Source organism: Musca vetustissima, unplaced genomic scaffold (assembly GCF_032173495.1).
Source record: "Musca vetustissima isolate MV318-11 ecotype Yass unplaced genomic scaffold, APGP_CSIRO_Mvet_v1 utg321778, whole genome shotgun sequence".
NCBI classification, from domain to species: domain Eukaryota; kingdom Metazoa; phylum Arthropoda; class Insecta; order Diptera; family Muscidae; genus Musca; species Musca vetustissima.
In genome coordinates this window covers 1-21,730 of record NW_026883644.1, presented here as the reverse complement: position 1 = coordinate 21,730, position 21,730 = coordinate 1, and the positions used below count along the sequence as shown (strand labels likewise).

General features: G+C 36.7%; 2 protein-coding genes across 3 annotated transcripts in view; one reads left to right on the top strand and one right to left on the bottom strand.

Moving 5' to 3' along the window:
* Positions 1-15,278, bottom strand: part of LOC133330564 (CCR4-NOT transcription complex subunit 7-like) — a 35,892-nt gene extending 20,614 nt beyond the window's left edge. Inside the window, exon 1 of one of the 2 annotated variants that reach the window (XM_061539000.1) lies at positions 15,272-15,278. The gene's annotated coding sequence lies outside the window, so the exon portion shown is untranslated. The remainder of the gene's footprint in view (positions 1-15,271) is intronic. The other variant, XM_061539002.1, reaches the window with a different exon arrangement.
* Positions 1-21,725, top strand: part of LOC133330563 (sodium-independent sulfate anion transporter-like) — a gene marked incomplete at its 3' end in the record, with an annotated part of 31,028 nt that extends 9,303 nt beyond the window's left edge. Inside the window, 6 exon segments of the mRNA XM_061538999.1 lie at positions 14,254-14,431; positions 14,497-14,701; positions 15,543-15,628; positions 21,129-21,230; positions 21,232-21,609; positions 21,678-21,725. Coding sequence (XP_061394983.1) covers positions 14,254-14,431; positions 14,497-14,701; positions 15,543-15,628; positions 21,129-21,230; positions 21,232-21,609; positions 21,678-21,725 — 997 coding nt within the window.
* Positions 21,726-21,730: the final 5 nt, after the last annotated feature.

Sequence of the window (21,730 nt, the reverse complement as noted above, 5' to 3'; positions counted from 1 at the left end):
CCTTAGAGTTTGCTTTTCCAGAGGAAGTTGATGCCTTTTCTGTTCTAGGCTTTTTCTCCGCCATTTGTTGTCCAGCGACAGACGCATATGAGGTAGATGGGTCAGTCAGACGCGAAGTCATTGTCTTCTTGGGTGAAGGTTGCGGACCTTCTGATGAGCGGATGCGTTCCACAGATTTGCTCTGCGGGGTGGCATTTGCTCTCCCAGGAGATGATGGTTACTTGCCGGATTTGCCATTCTTCCTATTCCGACCACTGGTGGTTCCACCCAAAGCTTTAGCACCAACCGCTTCACCTTTGTCGCTAGGCGTAGAATCGGGCTTTGAGACAGAGCCCTCCACACGTTGATCACCCTTATGGTTGACATTTTGTGTCGGGATGTTCTCAGTAGCCTTTTCCTTTGCCTTTTAACTTGTGTTAGGCTTCGAGCTAGGCTTCGGATCAGAAGTCTGCTTAGCTCCCTTGTCAGAGACAGAGGGCTTCGCCGATGCCACTACTTCATTCAATGTAGAGTTCTCCTTGGAGTTTTTAATGGAGCCGTTAGATTCGGGAGGGAGATCCTATCCATCTGGAGCTCTCGATGGAGAGCGTGCAGATAGATTCATTCGAACTTCCTTATGAATCTCATCTTGCCCTTGATGAGGTGAACCTCCCTCTCCTAAAGCAAATTCGCGTCTCGCCTCTCGAGAGCATCGCATCAGATACTTCTCGGGCATTTCAAACCTTTGAGCCGCTGTCCGTTGCTGGGGTCTCGACAGATTCCCCATCGTCGGACATTGCCTCTGTCGCAGTTTGCCTCTGAAGTTTATTGTCGGCAAGTGCCGTCACAGGACCTGTTGGAGTCAGATTTGAAGTCTGTCGGTCAACAGGGTCTATGCTTCCTTCGTTTAGGCTACAACAATCCCCCTATGTAAACTTGGCCGGAATCATCGTGGTGTCCAACTCATCATCAGTCAAGGTGAGATTTAGTAGCAGTTCCTCTTCCGGGACAAGTCTGTCTAACTGGTCGAAGATTTCCCTACTTTGCTCCTCTAAACTATCGCCGATAGGGTTAAGGGTCCCAGAGTAGGTCGTCCCCTCCCAGAACTACAGTCCTGTCAGTCAGAGATGGATTTTCATCAGTCGTGACATGCTCGTTTGGCAATAGAATTACCGGTTCGTTAAAGTTGTTCGGGATTGAAATTGATGCGCTTGTAACAGATACAGATGTAGGTGCCAAGGCATCCGCACCTAGAAAAGCCGGATTACAATCGCTTGATCTCGACGACACGTGGCTTGTGATCTCACCAACGATTGCCGCCGGTACTGGGTTACACGGTCCACGGGGGATCCGAAGATCCCCAAGGTTTCCACGAAGTGCAGAGAAAAGTTGACTTAAGTCAGTTTCACCCTACACATCATGGAGATCGCCTTCCCATCCGCCACCCGGGAAGACGCGCCTAGTAGGAGATTGGCAACTTCCCTAGCCTAACAAATGGTGGATTTTTAAAGAGTATTTTCCAAGCATAACGTTTTCGTTACCACTGGAGGTTAGAAGTTTTTGAAACACTTTCGATTTTATATTTTCCAAAAAAAATACTCAAGGTCCTCTTTAACACTGGAGGTCAAGAGTTTTTGAAATACTTTCGATTTTATATTTTCCAAAAACTACTCAAGGTCCACGTTTTCAAGGTGTAGATTAACTATTAAGATCTAACCAAGCGCGGGTCTTTTACAGAACATTCTTTCAAGGCCCTACAAAGCGTGGATATTTCAAAGAAAATGTTTTCAATGGCCTAAACAAGGAGTAGATTTTTTTCAAGATACAACGAAGCGGGGATTTTTGTAAAGAATTGTACAGAATAATTTCGATGAAGATATTCTAATCTTCTTAAGCCCTAACTTAGTACATACGAATAACATGAAGTCTAACATTCCTCCATTTTTTAATTTTCTAGACTAAACACCGTCACTAAGTTTTTTTTTTAATTAAAATTTTGAGATTATGACGAATTACAAAAATGCCAAATCTTCAAAAAATTTGCTAAGAAGCTTATTCCGATACAAACAAATATTTTCCCTACTATAGGTCTTCTTTATGGCTGACTGTTTTTTGGTCTTTGATAAGAACTTTTCTGTGGTGGTTTTCTCTAAAATTTAATCAAGAATTTTTTGAAGGTATACCGTTTAAACAGAACAAAATATTGAAATATTATTCTCTCTCTCTCCCGTTCTATGTGAGAATAAGCGACGACCTCTAAACTCTAAAAAATTGATTCGAATGTTAGACTTCTGTCTAAGTGATCGATAAAAAAACCCGCAGAGAACGTTTAGTCAGTCGAATGCCGGTATCGTTAGTTGACGCACGTGAATACGGTTTACATTTTCTGTCGTTCGGTTGTTCTTTCGCTCGAAACACGGAACATGACACTTCGAAGTATCTTGGTTCGGTTAATAGTAATTTATTGACTGTAGTAGAAAGAAAAATATCCAAAAGAACCAGTCAATCAGCAATTAAAACGTGTCATTAATGTAAACACACATACGAGAGAGAAAGAAAAAATATTGTAGAAAAAAGTAAATAAAACAAAACCGTTTTTTAATTTTTGAAAGTGGGAAAATAAGAACGACGAATAAACAAAGAAACACTTGTATTATTATTATTAAAACAAATGGATTGTGTTTAGAAAGAAATTCGTCTTCGTATTTTTTTTTGTTTAAGAAGTGTGGTTCCAAAAAAATAGTGATAAATATTCTCATTTTTTGGGGAAAAACAAATAGAAACAATTTTTGAAACAACATCTCATAATTGGATTCTGATCGGATTCCAAGGTAGGTATTCTAAAATACAAATGTTTTTAAAAATTATCAAGACTTCTATAGACTATTAATGCTAGAAAAGAATTTGGTCAAAGATCTCCTTTGATTTCCTAGGAGAACATGTAATCCTCAAGTCGATTTTTGAAAGACATCTAGGAGCTGCTTGAATTTATCGAAGCAAGTCGAATTTTGAAAAACATCTAGGAGTTGCTTGATCGAAGTTGTTTCAAAACCGACAGACCTCAAGTTGTAGCGCCTTTAACTTCGGTTGTGGCATCAGAAAATAATTCATAGGATTTGAAACTAGTGTAAGTCATTCTTTTAAGCCTCCCTAAAAAAAAATATCCCTTAATATTTTATAAGAGTTTGTGTGTCATAAAGTTCAAAATATTCTAAGTGTAATTCAAGAACATATATCTGTGATTTTGTTACGAATTTTTTAAATCGAAAGTGTTTCAAAGACTCCGGACCTCCAGTGGTGGTAACGAGGACCACTATCATCTGTGTTGTAATGTGGCTAAATTTTCATCTTTCCATTTATTCCAGTAGTCCTTAATCATCTGAATCAGCTAACATCGATTCAATAACCCTAGCACATCTTTCTATCATCTGGCGCTTCTACCAAGAACCTTGCTATTAAAAAGTAAGCTGGCGACAAATATCAATATAATATCAAGCGATTCGATATTCCGCCTTTGTGTGTGGGGCTGTGAATTAAACATCATTTCAATTTGACATAACAGGATACTCATTTCTTCATAGGTCAGTCTTGATTCTCCATTTACTCGATTCAGAATGAAATTTCATTGATTTGACCCCTGATTTCCAAATACACTCTTGGTGGGATTCCATTTTCATTTATCTTGGACTAGCAAAGTACCCGCTACTTCGTATGCGGAAAGGGAATAAAAAAATATTTCATATGGAAATGGTGAATACCGTATAATTAGTTGTACTATAGTTCTGAATTCCACCTCTATTCCTACATTTAATATCAAGTTTATTACCATTAATTACTCTTCATACACATAAGCACTATTTTTCGAAATCCACACTTTAGCAAAAACGTACAGGTTCCACATGTAATTCCATTTAGAACTTTTCGAACACCGTCACCTCCACTAAATTTAGTACCAAAAACCCTTTGGTCCTTCTTTCTAACTCTCTGTCAATGACCAACATTTTAAATTTTAGGTTTCCAGCTCTCTCCGTTATCCAAGTTTAGTGAATTTTCTATTCTATACTATTGGTACACATAAATTCGAGTTTCCAAAGTTGTCTCCATAGCTCAATACTACACTTCAACAGTAATCTAAGTTCCAAATCTCAAGATTCAACCAAATCCAAATTGCTACAAATTTAGTACCATTTAGTAATTCTCATACTCATAGGTAAGAATTTCTAAAACTACATCAATCCATCAATCCTAATCTTACTTCCACCAAAGTCCAAATTGTTCCAAATTATTTTTAAGTCCAAATATTAGGATTCCCGCTCACACAAAACGAATTGTTCCATATTTAGTACCAATTAGGTCTTCTCGTATCCATAAGTACGAAATTCCAATACTTCCTTAATCTTGCAATTTTAATTACAAATTTACGTTTACTATCTCTATCCGTTAACTCGAATCAAAATTGTACCAATTTTTTACCATTTAGTACACATAATGACGAATTTTAAAAAATTACCGACATATCTCAATTCTGCACTCAAACTGTAATATTAATTCAAAATTTTAGAATACAGCCCTACCGTTCACACATTTGTAAGATTTCCGGACCCATTTTGTACTTTTTCTACACATACTTTTCGTACACATAAATACGAGTTTCCAAAGATGTCTCTATAGCTCAATCTTCAACAGAAATCTTAATTCCAAATTTCAGGTTTTCAGTTCTATCCTTTCAAGCAAAATCCAAATTGTACTAAATTTAGTACCATGTAGTACCTTTCGTACCAATAAGTACGAATTTCATAATCTACCTCAGTCCTACATTCCAATTTGAAGACTTCAGCTCTGTCTGTTCACCTAAATCCAACTTCCACCAAATTTAGTACCATTTAGTACTTTTCGTACAAATAAGTACGATTTTTTAAAGCTAATTCCGATTATTAAGATTCCATCTCTACACACTCAACTGAATGTAAATAGTACGAAATTTAGTACCATTTTACACTTTTTATACACATAAGTACGAATGTACTTATTTCCGTACATCAACACTACTTCCCAACCAGTATTCCATTTCATACGTCAAGATTCATGCTATATATGTTCAATATATATACAACAGGAAGTAAATTCAGTATATACCTTTAGTATACTTATAGGTCGAATTTCCAAAAACCCTTTGCACATCATTCTAACTTTCCATTGGTGACCAACATTCCAAATTTCAGAATTCTAGCTCTTCCCGTTCGCTAATAAAAAGGGTACCATATTTGGTACATTTTAGTACTTTTCGTACCCTTCTACTTCCAACAAAACTTCCTGCATACCCCGATCCTACACCCCCATAATGACTGTACACTGTAGTATGAATTTCCAAAACTTCCTGCTTAACCCAAACCTACACTTCACAGAGATCCTAATTCCAAGTTTCAGAATTCCAACGCTATCGGTTCACTCACAATCCAAATTGTACCAAATTTGGCACACAGTAGTATGAATTTCCAAAACCTCCAACTTACCCTAACCCTACAACCCCACGGTGACCCTAAATCCAAGTTTCAGGATTACAACTCTATCGGTTCACTCACAATTCAAATTGTACCAAATTTAGTACACAGTAGTACGAATTTCCAAAACCTCCTACTTACCCCAATCCTACACCACCACAGTGATCCTAACACCAAGTTTCAGGATTCCAACTCTATCTGTTCGCCCACAATTAAAATTGTACCACATTTAGTACACAGTAGTACCAATTTCCAAAACATCCTACATACCCCAATCCTACACCCCCACAATGATCCTAAATCCAAGTTTTAGGATTCCAACTCTATCGGTTCACCCTCAATTCAAATTGTACCAAATTAAGTACATAGTAGTACCAATTTCCAAAACTTCCTACATACCCCAATCCTACACCCCCATAGTGATCCTAAATCCAAGTTCCAGGATTCCAACTCCATCGGTTTATCCCCAATTCAATTTGTACCAAATTTAGAACACTTTAGTACGAATTTCCAAAACTTCCTACATACCCCAATCCTACACCCTCACAGTGATCCTAAATCCAAGTTTCAGGATTCCAACTCTATCGGTTCACCCCCAATTCAAATTGTACCAAATTTAGTACACAGTACTATGAATTTCCAAAACTTCCTACAGACCCCAATCCTACACCCCCACAGTGATCCTATATCCAAGTTTCAGGATTCCAACTCTATCGGTTCACCCTCAATTCAAATTGTACCAAATTTAGTACATAGTAGTACCAATTTCCAAAACTTCCTACATACCCCAATTCTACACCCCCACAGTGATCCTAAATCCAAGTTTCAGGATTCCAACTCTATCGGTTCATCCACAATTCAATTTGTACCAAATTTAGTACACTGTAGTACGAATTTCCAAAACTTCCTACATACCCCAATTCTACACCCCCACAGTGATCCTAAATCAAAGTTTCAAGATTCCAACTCTATCGATTCATCCACAATTCAATTTGTACCAAATTTAGTACACTGTAGTACGAATTTCCAAAACTTCCTACAGACCCCAATCCTACACCCTCACAGTGATCCTAAATCCAAGTTTCTGGATTCCAACTCTATCGGTTCACCTACAGTTCAAATTGTACGATATTTAGTACACAGTAGTACGAATTTCGAAAACTTCTTACTTACCCTAAACAGAGATGCTAAATCCAAGTTTCAGGATTACAACTCTTTCGGTTCACTCACAATTCAAATTGTACCAAATTTAGTACACAGTAGTACGAATTTCCAAAACGTCCCACTTAACCCTAACTTTCACCCCCAGACTGATCCTAAATCCAAGATTTATGATTCCAACTCTATCGGTTCACCCACAATTCAAATTGTACCAAATTTAGTACACATTAGTAAAAATTTTTAAAACTTCCTACATATCTCGATCTTACACCCCAACAGTAATCCTGACTCCAAATTTCATGATTCTAGCTCTATTGGTTCGCATAAAATTCAAATTGTACCAAATTTAGTACCATTTAGTACCCATGAATATAAATTACTGAAACTGGGTAAAAAAATTCCAAAACTACGTACATTCCCAATTCTACACTCAGATGTCCAACTCCTAATGTTAATTTCAAATTTCAGGATTCCAGCTCGATTTGTATCTCCAAATTAAATTTGTACCAAATATAGTATCATATAGTACTTTTCGTACACATGAGTACACGCTTTCAAAACCATCTCCTTAAATAGACTCTACATCTCATCCCTAAGTCGCATTCCAAATTTCAAGTTTTTAGCTCTATCAATTCACATGCTACGAAATTGTACAAAATTAAGTACATTTTAGTACTTTTCGTACCCTTCTATTTCGCATTTCCAAAAACCCGTTGGTACATCTATCCTACACTCAGCGACCACCAATCCAAATTTCAGAGTTCTAGCTCTACCGGTTCGCCAAATACAAATGGTATCACATTTAGTACTTTTTAGTACTTTTCGTACCGTTCTAGTACGAATTTCCAAAAACGCTTTTGTACATCTTCTTAACTTTACATCAGTGACCCACATTCCAAATTTCAGAATTCTAGCTCTTCCCGTTCGCCTAATACAAAGGGTACCATATTTGGTACATTTTAGTACTTTTCGTACCCTTCTAGTTCGAATTTCCAAAAACCCAGCCTTATCTCACGCCTACACACCAACACCAACCCACACTCAAAATTTCAAGCTTCTAGCTTTAGCCGTTTCGTCTGGGCGATGATCTGTCAGTCAGTCACTCAGTCACTCACTCACTCACTCACTTAACACTAAGCTCTTTTATATATATAGATTAATTTATTGTGTTTAAGTATTCATCTTTCCATTTGTTCACGAAGTTTTTCTTCACCTTCTTGCTCATTTTTAATCTTTAATGATAGCTTTTGTGTCAAAATCTTCCAAGTGGAGTTCCGGATGATTTTGTTACGAATTTTAAAATCGAAAGTGTTTCAAAGACTCCGGAACTCCAGTGGTGGTAACGAGGAGTTTTGTTGTGGTATAAAAAAAATAAAAATAGTCTCAAAAAGAGAGTTCCCTGTGTGACCTTCTCTGAAAAATCGTCAAAAAAGAATTATAAAATCGAAAGTGTTTCTAAAATAATTTATATATAAAATACATACACATAAATACGTACATACCTAGCTGACTTGTGGCAGCACTTTCGTCCTTAAGCTGAGCATAAAAAAAGATTTCCAGGCGCGTCTCGAATTACTCGTTTCATGGTACATTTCGCCGCTGCTTTCCAAATATATCCTTTCATAACTTCCCAAATTCAATGGGGCATATGATCTTTTCTATAAACTATTTAGCTATTTCATCTCTAGCGGAAAATTTCCTATTACCGTCGAAATTAACTGCAACGATATTTACCTCCTGGATCCGTGAACTCAAGACTGAGCTGAATATCACAGGGAAATTGGCATGGAAATATGTTGGGTTAGCATCTGGTTTCCCTCCACATTTAACGGTTATTCGATTGTGGAGCTATTAGAGATCAGATGGTAGTAGTTTCGGTTAGGGAAGCGTGCCGAAACTAGCATGTGGGGGAAGATTCCGGAATTAGAAGGGATGGAATGCATGGTAGATACCAATGTCTAAGCTATAGGTGCTCACTTTTACTTTTAATCCCCTCTCTGCAATTAATCGATAATAGAGAGTCTACAAATATTGGTTCTAATGGTAGTAAGTTTGGCTAGGAAGCTGAACAGAGGCTAGTCTGTGGGTGACTAGTCTCGAACTGTGTTTAGTATCATTGATAACAGATTCGGCTATGAATCTGACCGAAGGTTTCGGAAGATATAGGTGGTCATTTTTGTTTTTAACCCCTCTCTGAAATTATTCCATTGTAGAGAGCCTGCAAATATTAGTTCTACTGGTAGTAGCTTTGGCTATGAAGTTGGCCGAAGGTTTCGAAGGACAACATTGTCGAAAATGGTCTTTCAAATTGGAAAAACTGCGCAAAAGACCGACACGCTTGGAAAACTGTTTTAAGCTCGGCTTTTGGAACGAAAGATCTGTCACAAGCCAGCTAAGTAAAATAAGAAAGTGGGTACAATTTCAACCGAGTGTCAGATGTATCAGATGAGCTCCACTCCTCATCCAAATACGTGTGATCGATTGGTAACTGCATTTTCGTGTGTGAGGGCGTTGATTGACGCTTTGTATTAACTGATATTTTAAGCATCTCTGTCGATAGTTCAAAATTTCAAAATACATAAACCGAAATGCCTTTGACAAAACTTTAACAGGTACCTTCTGGCAAAGGAAGGCGCTCATTGCCATGTACAAAGCAATCAGTAATTCTTTACGGAGTTAAGCCGTTTTTTGTTTGGAAGTCGTACCTAAGTGGCACATAACGGAGTAACCTGCAAAGTTATGCTGTCGGAATGCCGAGTGGGGCTCACCATATGCTACCCAATTTATACTTAGTTCCTAAGTGGAAGCCAATAGTGTAACCCTCAAACGGTCCAAAATTGTACTCTAAGAATTGCTAACGGATATATTCATTTTTTTCAAATATCCCACATCTCCATATTGGGGATTAGGAACTATTTTGAAAATGTTTATGTTATTATATTTATATTAGGATTGTTGTATTTTAACCTAAAAAAAATCACAAATAAAATCGAAAGTGTTTCAAAGATCCCACTTCTCCTATAGGTCATATGTTTTTAATTTGGCGCGACAAACAATCTCTGGACAAAACTCACTGGCTCTTGAAAAAAAGTCTGCTTATACAAGTTGGAAGGTTCTACACGATAGAATTTCCATGTTCTCATGCGGAAAAGTATGTTTCACAAATATAATCGGTAGTGTTTCAAAGTTCCCAAAAGTCTTTTGAAAAATATGGACTTCTCTTGTTTAATTCGGCACGACTACAACCCCCCATATTTTTTGAACAGAAAAATCCGCTTATCTGAAAGATGGAATTAAAATAATCTCATTCGGAAATGTAAAATCGAAAGTGTTTCAAAAATTCCCACATTTTATTTGGAGAAAATTAAATATTTTTAAAATGTTATATTTAATGCACTGCTACTGATTTCTAACGTGTATTTTCTAATTTCTTGCTCACTTCATTACAATTGGCCATTCTCTTTGAAAACATTTTCATTTTTAAATGTGTTAATTAGGAAATTAAATTTACTCAATTTCTTTTGAATTAAAAGAATTCAACATTTTTTAATGTGTTAATATTTTGTTTGTCCATAGAAAATACGCAAATAAATATTAGACTTGATACAATATTTCTTTTTTGGCAAGAAGAATTGCAAATATATATTTCTTTTCTTTCCATTTCAAAATTTCCATTTATTTAGCCATTTTCTCAATTCATATTTAAAGGTTTATATTTTTAATTTCAAATGCCTGTTCTCTTCCCTCAATGCAAAATTCTCTCCCCGACCCATAAATATATTAATATGTATATTTTTTGTTTGTTTTCTAGATCCACTTCTACCCTTATCTATCTTCTCAAATTAAATTGTTATATCAGCTTGCAAGCTATTAGAAAAAAATGCCACCTGATTTTGCAATTCATTGATTGTTATTTTTGAAAAATAATACCTGCATAATATTATGGGGAAATTGTAATTTAAATTAATGACCCACTATAGTGAGGCAGACAATTTTATAGTTATTTGCTTTTCAATTATCAATATTTAACTTTGTATCTTTTGTCAGAATATTTCGTAATATAATATATTGGGGTGGAGTTTAAAAAACTAGAATTTTGAAACCTCCGACAAAATATATAAAAACGACCAAAAATATCATTTACTTTTCCATGAGAAGGCTATTTTGTCATTATAAAGACCTAACCGACTTGGCGGGTTTCTCGTCGTACCTTTTTCGGATTTCGCCAATGAATTAGCCAATAGATCCCTTGTTCGGTAGACTGGACGACTGCGAACCATCACGTTCAAGTTCGTCAACTATTTCATTCTCATCTATGTCAATATGTCCTGGAAACCAACAAAAAAATATAGTCTCGTGATTTTTATTTACAGTGAAGAACCACATTTGAATAGTAAAAGACATAAGTGACTTTAAGGCCGCCTGACTATCCACATACATAGTCACCGCTCTTACATGGTCAGCAATAAGTGTTTTTACTATTTCAGCCGATTTCGCGATTGCTAGGATTTCTGCCTGAAAGACGGTACATACAACCAATGAAGTCGATTCGATGATAAAAAGATCAAGAGTCTCTCTTCCGAAGTTTGTCCACATTCGATTTGTTCGTTTAATACTATCTATCGATTTCGGATCTTTAAATATTACTCTGCAAAATCTGAACGTACAAAAAAGGACCATTTTTCAAATACTTCCCTGTTATTAACCCCAGAGTCGTCTATGTTTGTGACGGTGATGTCCATGACTCTGCCTCTCACTCTATGTACAAATATCGCCGTGTTGCCCCTATTACATATCCTATGATTATATCTAAGTATAAAATAGTGGATTTGGGTCACTGCTTCCGAAGTGAAAATTGTGGGCATTGGCAGCACAGCCTATTAGGTTAGGTTGAAAAGAGAGGTGGATAATACCACCACATGTCCAACATGGGAAGGACATACACATAAGCCAATTGAGGCCTATTGTGCGCTCTAGAAATGCAGAGAAAGATAGAATTAGGTAAAGTTTAGATTTAACATTTTGGGTTCGATCCCCCTATGATTTTAGTAATTCCGTGTTTTTGGAGCATTCCTTCAGCCTTTTCCATTCACACCCCCTCAGATCGGTTAGTCCGTGAAAAGTGTCATGTCCCAAGAATTGTTTCCGAAGGCATGTAAATGCTCGGCAATGGCACAGGAAATGTTTCGGCTTATTTCATTTTTGTTTAGCGTTAGGATTTGCTAAGTTTTTTGCTTCATTTGGGTCACTCCATAAGATTTTGGTGATCTTTTCTATAACCTCATTTTCGCAAAGTGTTTTGTGGGTCTGATTCGCCCATTCCCTCATTTATTGGCGTGTTGTGCTAAAGTGTTTGACGGTATTCACATCTATTGTGAGTAGTGCAGTGGCACTCCTATATATTTGGTTTGCTATTTCGTTACCTATGATAAGTTAGGATACCTTTCCCTATGAAGTATTATAACGTCATATGCATAAGAGACTGGTTCAAATCCTACATCGGTTAAGTTCCTTAAGAGTTCATTTATGGTAGTTATCCACAGTAGCGGTGACAAAATCCCTCCCTGTGGTGTTCCCTGACCTACTTTGTCTCTGATTGTTATGTCCTGTATGCTACAGCTAATCCATCTATTCCTTAGCATATAGATAACCCAGTCTATGATTGCCCGGTCGACTTGGAAAGTATCTACGGATTGGATAAGCGTATTAGTGCTCACATTCTTGAAAGCTCCTTCAATGTGAATACATACCGCTAAGGTATACATTTTCTTAGCGAAAGTGCCCTCAATATTGAGTACTACCTCATGTGCAGAGACATTGTTTTTAATTGACCAAGGATCCTGAATCAGTCCGATGTGTATTTTACCATTATTTGCCGTCTCGCTCCGATGGAGGTTAATCTGGACGACTTTTATCAGTTGTCCTCCAGTAACCGGTTTTCTTGGGAGTCTTCTCGGGTCTCTCCTCTTTGTTGCTGGGTGTTTTCCCATTGCTGTTACCTGTGGTTTCACCGCCTTCAATCCTTGCCTTTCCGATTTTGAAGTATACGGCGTTGGACACGTAATGCGCCTTGCCTCTTTGCCAGACTTGCCATTGAAGACCTGTGCAATCCTAACACAATCCCTCCTCGTTCTCCTCTCTGAGGAAGACTTTCCATTTCTTCACATGCAGTGTCTTGTTCTGTAGGCTGAAGACCTCGAGTATGCGTTCCGTGTCGAAATCGCTGCCCTAACCTCTGACGGAGACCTTTTGTAATTGAGGAATATCTTTTTCCCTCACCCGCTGAGTTTGATTGTTCCTATGTTTTTTAGTGTTTCAAATTCCAGCATTAGATAGTCCCCTTTGAATGCGTAGCTATCCAGGTCAATGGAGTCCCCCATTTGTCGTAGGTGCTCCATGATCTTGTTGTTGACCACATTCAACACCTCCATGTAAGTCGCCTTATTCAGTTTACCGGACGCGCTATTTCTGTCGATCACTGCATAGCAAAGCTCGTCTATGTAGCGTTTCCTGGCAACCTTCCTCTTTCGCAAATAACGGCTGGTGCTTTTGGGATTCCCGGTCTTTGCGGAAGATTTCGACTCAGCACTCGTCTTCCTGATATCAGAGCCAGCTTTGTCTAACTTCGTCAGTGGATTCTTGTGGCAGTCTCCTTTGACGTTGGTTTGACTCAACTTTCTCTTACTATCGGTAGGTGGGAGGCTCTTTTTCATTTTGGCGTATTGACAGTCGTCTGCTCATCCGGAGACCGTATTCTCTTCGCCGCTTCCGCAGAAGTGGAGGAAATGTCATGCTTATCCTTTTAGCCACTGTCTGTATCTTGCACTTTTTGTTCATCCGGTTCATTCTGGCCAACTTCCGCCTTTGTGCCCCAGACAATTGCTTCTTCCTGCTTGTGAGTTTGGCGATATCCTTACATACCTACTCTATCATCTCGTCGGCCTCTTCTCTCTTCCGGCTCTCCAAGACGGTTATATTTGTCTGATTATCAGGTTCAGACTCAAAATTCAATGTTGAGTCCCCTTATGTCTCTGAAGGCTGGGTCGAGATTGCTCTTCCCCTGTGGTTCCTCAACTCTGACCGATGGCTGAGTGCTTGTAGCTGTACCTTTGACTACAGATGCCAATGCACCCACATCTGTTGGAGCCTATTACCAGGTCACCTATATGTGCCTTGAAAATTGTTTATAAAATCGAAAGTGTTTCAGAACTCCTTCGTCATCCATAAACATACTTAGACAAGGCTAAGGCCTTTTAAACCGCTTCTCCACCCGGTGACAAAATAAAAAAAATTAACGATGTAATTTGGTACCTCCAGACCCAGTTTCCCCCATATATTTGTTATTAACGAAATTATTTCGAAGTCATCCGTCATGCGTTCAATGAATTCCGAACATCATCATTATGGCCCGGCCTTTTCAGAAAATTGACAATAATGCAACACCATATAAATGATGGACAATTTTTTTTTAAATCTTTAGTTATTGTTGTTGCCTTGATTGTTCGCTATTCCATAAAACTGAAAACGATCTAACTATGTGCTGGCATTAATTGAATAAAATTGTTTATATTGTTGTTGTTGTAATTGTTTTTTCTGATTTTTTTCTTTTCAGCTACACAACAATGAAATCCACCAAAGAGCTGGCCTATCGTTTATTGCCCGGCCTTAAATGGCTGAAGGGCTATACGGGGCAAGATGCATTGTCTGATTTAATTGCCGGTATAACCGTTGGACTTACAGTACTGCCACAGGGTTTGGCCTATGCCACATTGGCGGGATTGGAACCGCAGGTGAGTAGTTTTAAAAAGTTTGTATGGGAGATAGAAAATTAAATAATCATTGTTATTTTTTTCAGTATGGTCTATATTCCGCCTTTGTGGGTGGCATAATTTATGCATTTATTGGTAGCTGCCGTCAGGTGACAATCGGTCCCACCGCTTTGCTGGCCTTGATGACCAGCCGTCATACTGGCTTTGGTTTAAATTCTGGACCGGCTTATGCCATATTGTTGTGCTTGATATCGGGCGTGGTGGAATTGTTAATGGCGGTCTTGAGATTGGGTAAGTAAGGGAAATATTGGAGAATAGATATTGGGAATTTGGATTGGAAAGAGGTGGATTATTGATTAATAAATTTGCAAGTAAAAATTATTTTTGTTATGTAGCGCGGATTAAAAAAATATTTTTCATAAATTTCCAATATTTTAAAAATGTATTGTTTTAAAAAATAATATGAGAATCCATATCCATATGGTCGGCTCGAACTTGTTTTCTATTAATTATTTCGCTTTATGCACCCATTAAAACAAATTGTTTAATTAAATGTCTCATTAAAATCTAATTAAATTATAAAATGACAAATAAATATCTAAACACACATAAATAAGTATTTTATAATTGCAACAGTAATAACAATAATCTTAATTAGCTATCAATCGCAAAATTGTATCGAAACGTGAATATCATGTGACGTCTGATTGTAGTCCAAAGTTTAAAAAACATTTATTTATTTTTGTTCCTTATTATATGCAAATATTGGAATTTAGGCAATGGTATTTTATTTATTTGGAATTTCAAATATTATTCTCAAGAAGAAAAAAACTAGGGAAAACAAACATAACCTAGATAAACACATTTCATATTAGATAGATATTTGAAATAGTTAATAAATAACATCTGGTTCGAATAATGTGACACATGTGTCAACATAAATTGGAGTGGCCCAATTTTTGATTGGACTTTTGAAAATAATAATTAAATAACCTATTAATTATATTTGATCAATATGTTTATTTATTTATTTTTTAATGACGCATTTTTAAAATATGAATTATTTAATTTCCCTCCATGTACCTCCCATAACAATGTTACTAATAACACAAATTCTTTGGCATACTTTTAGGCGCTTTGGTTGATTTAATTTCTTTACCCGTTACGGTTGGTTTTACATCGGCCACAGCTGTTATTATTGGAACATCACAAATTAAGGTAAGTTAAAATAAGAATTTGAATTAAACCACATTTTTCTAGAACTATCTGAGGCATCGATTTTTTAAAAGATTTTCTTCTAGGCCTATTGTTTGGGATTGTGGATTGTTTATAATATTTTCTGGACCTATTAGAGACATTTATATTTTTAAGGCCTGGTCCTATCATAGGCGTGGATTTTTAAAAGAAATTTTTTTTCTAGGCCTATCAGAGGTGGGGATTTGATGGAAATAGATGGCAACTCTCTTTTGTGCAACATGAATGCTGTTGTAACTTCTTTCTTTTTCTTTTGTTCGTTGTGCACAAATAATAAAACCTTTGATTTTTTTCATTCGTCCACACGCCTCCCTCACCCGCTCCTGCCGACTGAGGGGGCTACCTCCCTATACGCAGGGAGCACGTACACACCAAAGACCGGACTAAGGCGGGTTAGTAATTGTTTAACAATACCGGCTACAGAAAGATCATCAGCCGGTAATTAATAATTATACAACAAATATAAATTAGATCGATAAATAGCATAAACTAACTTAATTAACCCACCAACATTAAACAAAAGCTATAATATAAAATTTGACAACTGCTGCTGAAATGCTAGGCTCTACTGTTTCCAAGTCCAGTATAGAATTCTTTATGGCATGCAATGGACTCTTTAGGCATATAACATTACTTATGCTATTATCTATTAAAAAAAGACTTTATTGGGTTGTTTAGTATAATTAGTTCTCGCGATTGACAATTTCAACGGCTCAAAATTCCGAACATTAAAAGTTATTTCTCCCGTAAGAAAGGGTGAATCAATCAGGCCACGTATTAATTTAATAATAAATAATGATCTTAACATAAAACGTCTTCTTTCAAGTGTTGGAAGACTAATTAACAATAAGCGAATTTTATAAGTTGGGTTCAAATGGGTTCCAATTTAGGCCACGCAAGGCAAAAATTAAAAACTGAACTTGAACTGACTCAATTTTATCACAGTGACATTTATAAAATGGACTCCAAAGAATTAGACCTCGGATTTTGCATATTTGCATATTTTTTAATAATGAAGATATCGAAATTCTGATTGGACACAAATTCGTTTCAAAGGATTTAGAATTATTTGAAGGGTTCATATTTTTTTAATTTTTTGCATATTTGCATATATTGCATTTTTTGCAAAATATGCATATATTGCATATATTTTGCATATTTTATGCAAATATTTTGCATATTTAATGCATATCGACCTAGCATACTTTGCATATTTTGCATACTTTTTGCATATATTTTGCATATTTTTAACAAGACCCCAAATATCGATCAATTAGAGCATGAAACGCCTAAATACAAAATTTGAGTCCAATCGGATAAAGCATAAAAAAATATGCAAAAATCCGAGGTCTACAAAGAATGCAACAATATTCTAGGATTGGGCGGACAATACTAACAAATAATCCTTTATTAACATGAGGGCGATCAAACTCTCAAGATTAGCGTTTAAAGAAACTTAATAAAGACTTGGCGCCAAGATCAGAGAAAGAATCAACATTGTCCAGTTTGTATGACCCTATAAAGTAGTCGGATTGTATTGGATGTGATCTGAATAAGGAAAATTTCATGCATTTTTTTTAATTAAGGGGACCCCCCCCCCATTCTCGGGGTCAAAATTTTTGTTGATATAATTCGAATCTACACTGTTTAAAGAATGTCTCTACAAAATTTCAAGTGAAAATCTCAAGAACTCTTGAAGATATAGCCGATTTATTGTGTCAGCATCAAGTGACGGCTGAAGGGCTTCTCAAACTTTAAACGCGTTTTTCTCTAAACATTTTTTTGTGAATGGCGGGCACGATAACTCAAAAACTAATAGTGCAATCGGTTCCAAATTTTGCAACGTTTCTCTGGGAGTGTATAGCTCTCGTATGAACTAGGATAAAGCCAATCGGTGAAGATCTTCCTTATTTTTTAACTTGGTTTTTGGTAAAAAATCGGCGATTTTCCAAAAATATTTTTTCAAAGGTCCACCATTTTGGTTATTTTAGAGCGAAGTCAATAATCCTAGTTCATACGAGAGCCAGACATGTACTCTTTCTAACACCGTTGGAATTTTCGGATTCCGATGTTCCAGTGAGGAGTTATCATGCCCGCCATCAAAAATAAGGACTTTTCTTTAATTACAAAAAACAACAACAAAACAATAACAAAAATTTTTTGTAAATTATTTTTCTTCTCTTTTAAATCTTCAAATATATATGTGCAAAGTTACAAACTTTAACAAGCATTTGAATACATTTACCAGCCCATTGAAATTCTTGAAAAATTAAAACCGAAAATGGGTTTTTCCCTTAAGAGACATTCCATTTGCACTGCACCAGTTATAAAGTGAGTGTAAATCGTAATGTAAATAAACTGAATTACGTGTATTTGTATGCGAAAACAGCTTGACATCATCTGCATACATTACTATTTCGGAATAACGAATGGAATTCGGAAGATCCTTTAGATAAAGAACAAACAATAACAGACCCAAATGACTTCCTTGCGGAACTCCAGAGGAAACAATAATATCTTTAAAAAAGGAATCACTGAACAAAATATTTTGGGTACGATCATCTAAATAGGATGAAATCCAGCTTAAAATAATTTACGGGAAGCCTATACAGTAGATATTGGTTATAAGCACATCTCATATAAGAAAAAATCGCATATAGGAAAGATTGTCAAAAACACCGAGCTTATACTTTCTTATATCCGATAATTCCATATAAGAAAAAAACGCATATATCTACTGTAACATTAAGTTTATGGAGCAATAGCTTATGAACTACAGTATCGAAAGCTTTACTGAAGTCTATATAAATAACATCAGTTTGTTGTTTATTTGCAAAGCCATTATGAACATGACATACAAATTCAAAAAGATTGGAAGTAGTAGATCTGCCTTTCATGTGATATTCTTCGTGGAACTAATAGTTCAAAAAGTTTAGGTATGGCACTTAACTTCGCAATGCATCTATAATTATCTATAAGACATCTATTGCCAGATTTATGAAGGGGGATAACATAGCTCGAACTCCAGAAGTGCGGAAAATAAAAGGAATAATTAAATATTTTCGTAAGGGGTAAAAATAATTCATTAGCACAAGACTTCAAAAAATATAGGTTGGAACTCCGTTAGGAGCGGGGGAAAATGAGGAACGTAATGTCTTTAGCCCAGAATAAACATCACCTTCAGTTAAGCAGAAACAAGGAAAATGATTTAATTGATCAATTTGAAAATTATATTGACCACTAAATGCATTTTGAATATATGAAGATTGAAAAAAGTCCGCAAATAGATTTGCAATTTGTGTGTTGTCTGATGATTTTTTACTTCCATGTTTCATACAGCTAGGAAACTGTTGTGTTCTTCTCTTAGAATTTACGAATTTAAAAAAGCATTTAGGATTATTCAGTAAGTTCCATCGCATTTGTGTTAAATGCTGAGAATTACATCTAGAATTTTCAGTAAGTGAAAAGGAGAGAATAATGAGTGCCCCAGTTCTTCAAATAGATAAGTTGGACGAGAGCAATTATGAACTGTGGTCAGTCCAGATGCGGAGTGTCCTGGTCCATGCTGACTTTTGGAAGATCGTGAATGGAACAACCAAAAAGGTGGGTGATGAAGCGGCACAATCCAAATGGGAAGCCGAAAACTTCACATGAAGCCTGGAAAAAGCTGGAGGAGGTCTACATGTCAATGGGTCCGATTCAAAAAGCGTATAAGAAGTTGTTAAATTTTAAGATGGCGTCAAATGGTAATGTGGTGCAACATTTGAACGAGTTCTCGTAAGTATACGAGGAATTGCATGAAACCGGTACAGATATTAAGCCTTCCCGATGAATTTGATAATTTTGTGATCGCGATGGAAACGCGCGATGATCTTCCTAGTTTATGATCCTTAAGACAAAAGCTGTTAGAGGAGGGAAAGAGAAGACAAGAAAAAAAAGGAAGAAATAACAAATCAGAAAGCATTCGTCGCAAAACCTGCAAACTCTAGAACGGCAAACTAGAACTGCAAACTCTACAACTGTTGTCTAACGGGACATTATTCGAATAAGTGCGAGAAGAAAAGCGTTTTGTACTCGCCGGAGTTGCAAGCTAATTTTATATCGGTTAACAAGGCTGTTGACAGAGGATAACCGTTAATTTTGATGAGAAGAGAGCATCAGTGAAGAGATGAGAAGAGAGCATTGTGTTGCAAGCGGAACGAACAAAGTCCTGACAAATTTGACACTTGTATGGTATGTAAAGTTCATGTATTACCATTCCCTAACCAGTCTTAGACGATTTCCAAGGATTTATTGGAACTTGTGCACACAGATGTGTGCGGTCCTTTTAGAACACCCTCAGTTGGACGATCCAAATACTTCGTAACATTTATCGACGATAAGTCCAGAAAGATATTTATTTATTTTATGCGGTCGAAATCTGAAGTATTTGAAAAGTTTAAGGTGTTCAAAGACCCAGTTTAGAAGCAGAAAGGCTGCAAGATAAAATCGCTACGATCGGACAGTGGGTGTGAATATATTATATAGAAAGAAGAAAGAAGGCATCACACGGCAGTTGACGGTTTCTCATACACCGGGGGGTAACCGAGAGGGCCCACCGTACCCTTGTGGAAATGGCCAGATCCATGATGGTGTATGCGAATGTGAAACCAGCTTTATGGGCAGAGGCAATAAACACCGCCGTTTATATTAGAAATAGGTGTCCTACTAAGCAGCTGGAAAACAAAACGCCGTATGAAGAATGGTGTGGAAGAAAGCCTCGCGTTAAACATTTCAGGAATTTTGGAGCGTGTGCTGTGGCCTTAGATAAGTCTGGGAAGAAATCCAAATTCGCAGACAATAATTTACATTGAAGACAAACATCGGATGGTGAAAATGACTACGGAAGCTGAATACGTAGCATCTTCAGAAGCAGCAAAGGAGGCGTTATATATTTGCAACGGTTTTTAAAGCAAATAGGCTTTTGGAATTGAGAATACGTAGTTTTGCACATCGACAATCAAAGAGCATTAAAGTTGGCGGAAACCCCTGTTTATCACAAACGATCGAAACATATAGACTTAAGGTTTCACCACATCCGTGACTTAGTCCAGAACAATGAAATAAAATTAAAATATTGTCCTACAACAAATATGGTTGCCAATGTATTGACTAACAATTTTTAAAAGTATTTTTTGCGGTCTATATAAAAAATATTTTAGGCCTATCAGAGGCCTATCAGAGGCATAGATTTATAAAAAAATATTTTTCGAGGCCTATCAAAGGCGTGGATTTATAAAAATAGTATTTTTCTAGGCCTATCGAAGGCTTGAATTTATTAAAATAGTATTTTTCTATTTTTATATATTTTTTCGATGCTTATGTGCATATCTATGGTTTTAGGTATAAACTGTCTGGTCCGTCTGAACCTAATGCATTATATGAATTAATTTTTATTAAATTCTTTTTATTTCTCCCATTCTAGGGTCTCTTGGGTTTGCGTGGTGGTTCCGGCTCCGGTTTCATGAATACCATGAAATCAGTATTTTCAAATTTAGATAAAATCCGCATTGGAGATTTTAGTTTACGAAGTTGAACAAAATTATTCCGCAATGTTTGAAGAATTGGGACCATCAATGATTATTTTACCAATTATTGCGGTGTTGGGTAATGTGGCGATATCGAAGGCTTTTGGTGGTGCGGGTATCTCACCAACACGTGAATTGGTTGCCCTATCGTTGAGTAACATTTGCGGTTCATTCTTTTCATCGATACCAGTGACGGGATCATTCTCACGCAGTGCCGTCAATCATGCCAGTGGTGTTAGGACACCAATTGGTGGATTTTATACCAGTGCTTTGGTGTTATTGGCCTTGGGTCTGCTGACACCATATTTCCAATATATCCCCAAAGCTTCACTGAGTGCGGTAATTATATCGGCGGTTATATTTATGATTGAATTTGAGGTTAGTTGTCAATTACGGGAATTAATTCAAAATCTTGAAAAATATTTAAAATTTAATTTCTTTTTTAGGTTATCAAACCCTTGTGGCGTTGCAGCCGCCGTGAACTGTTACCCGGTGCCAT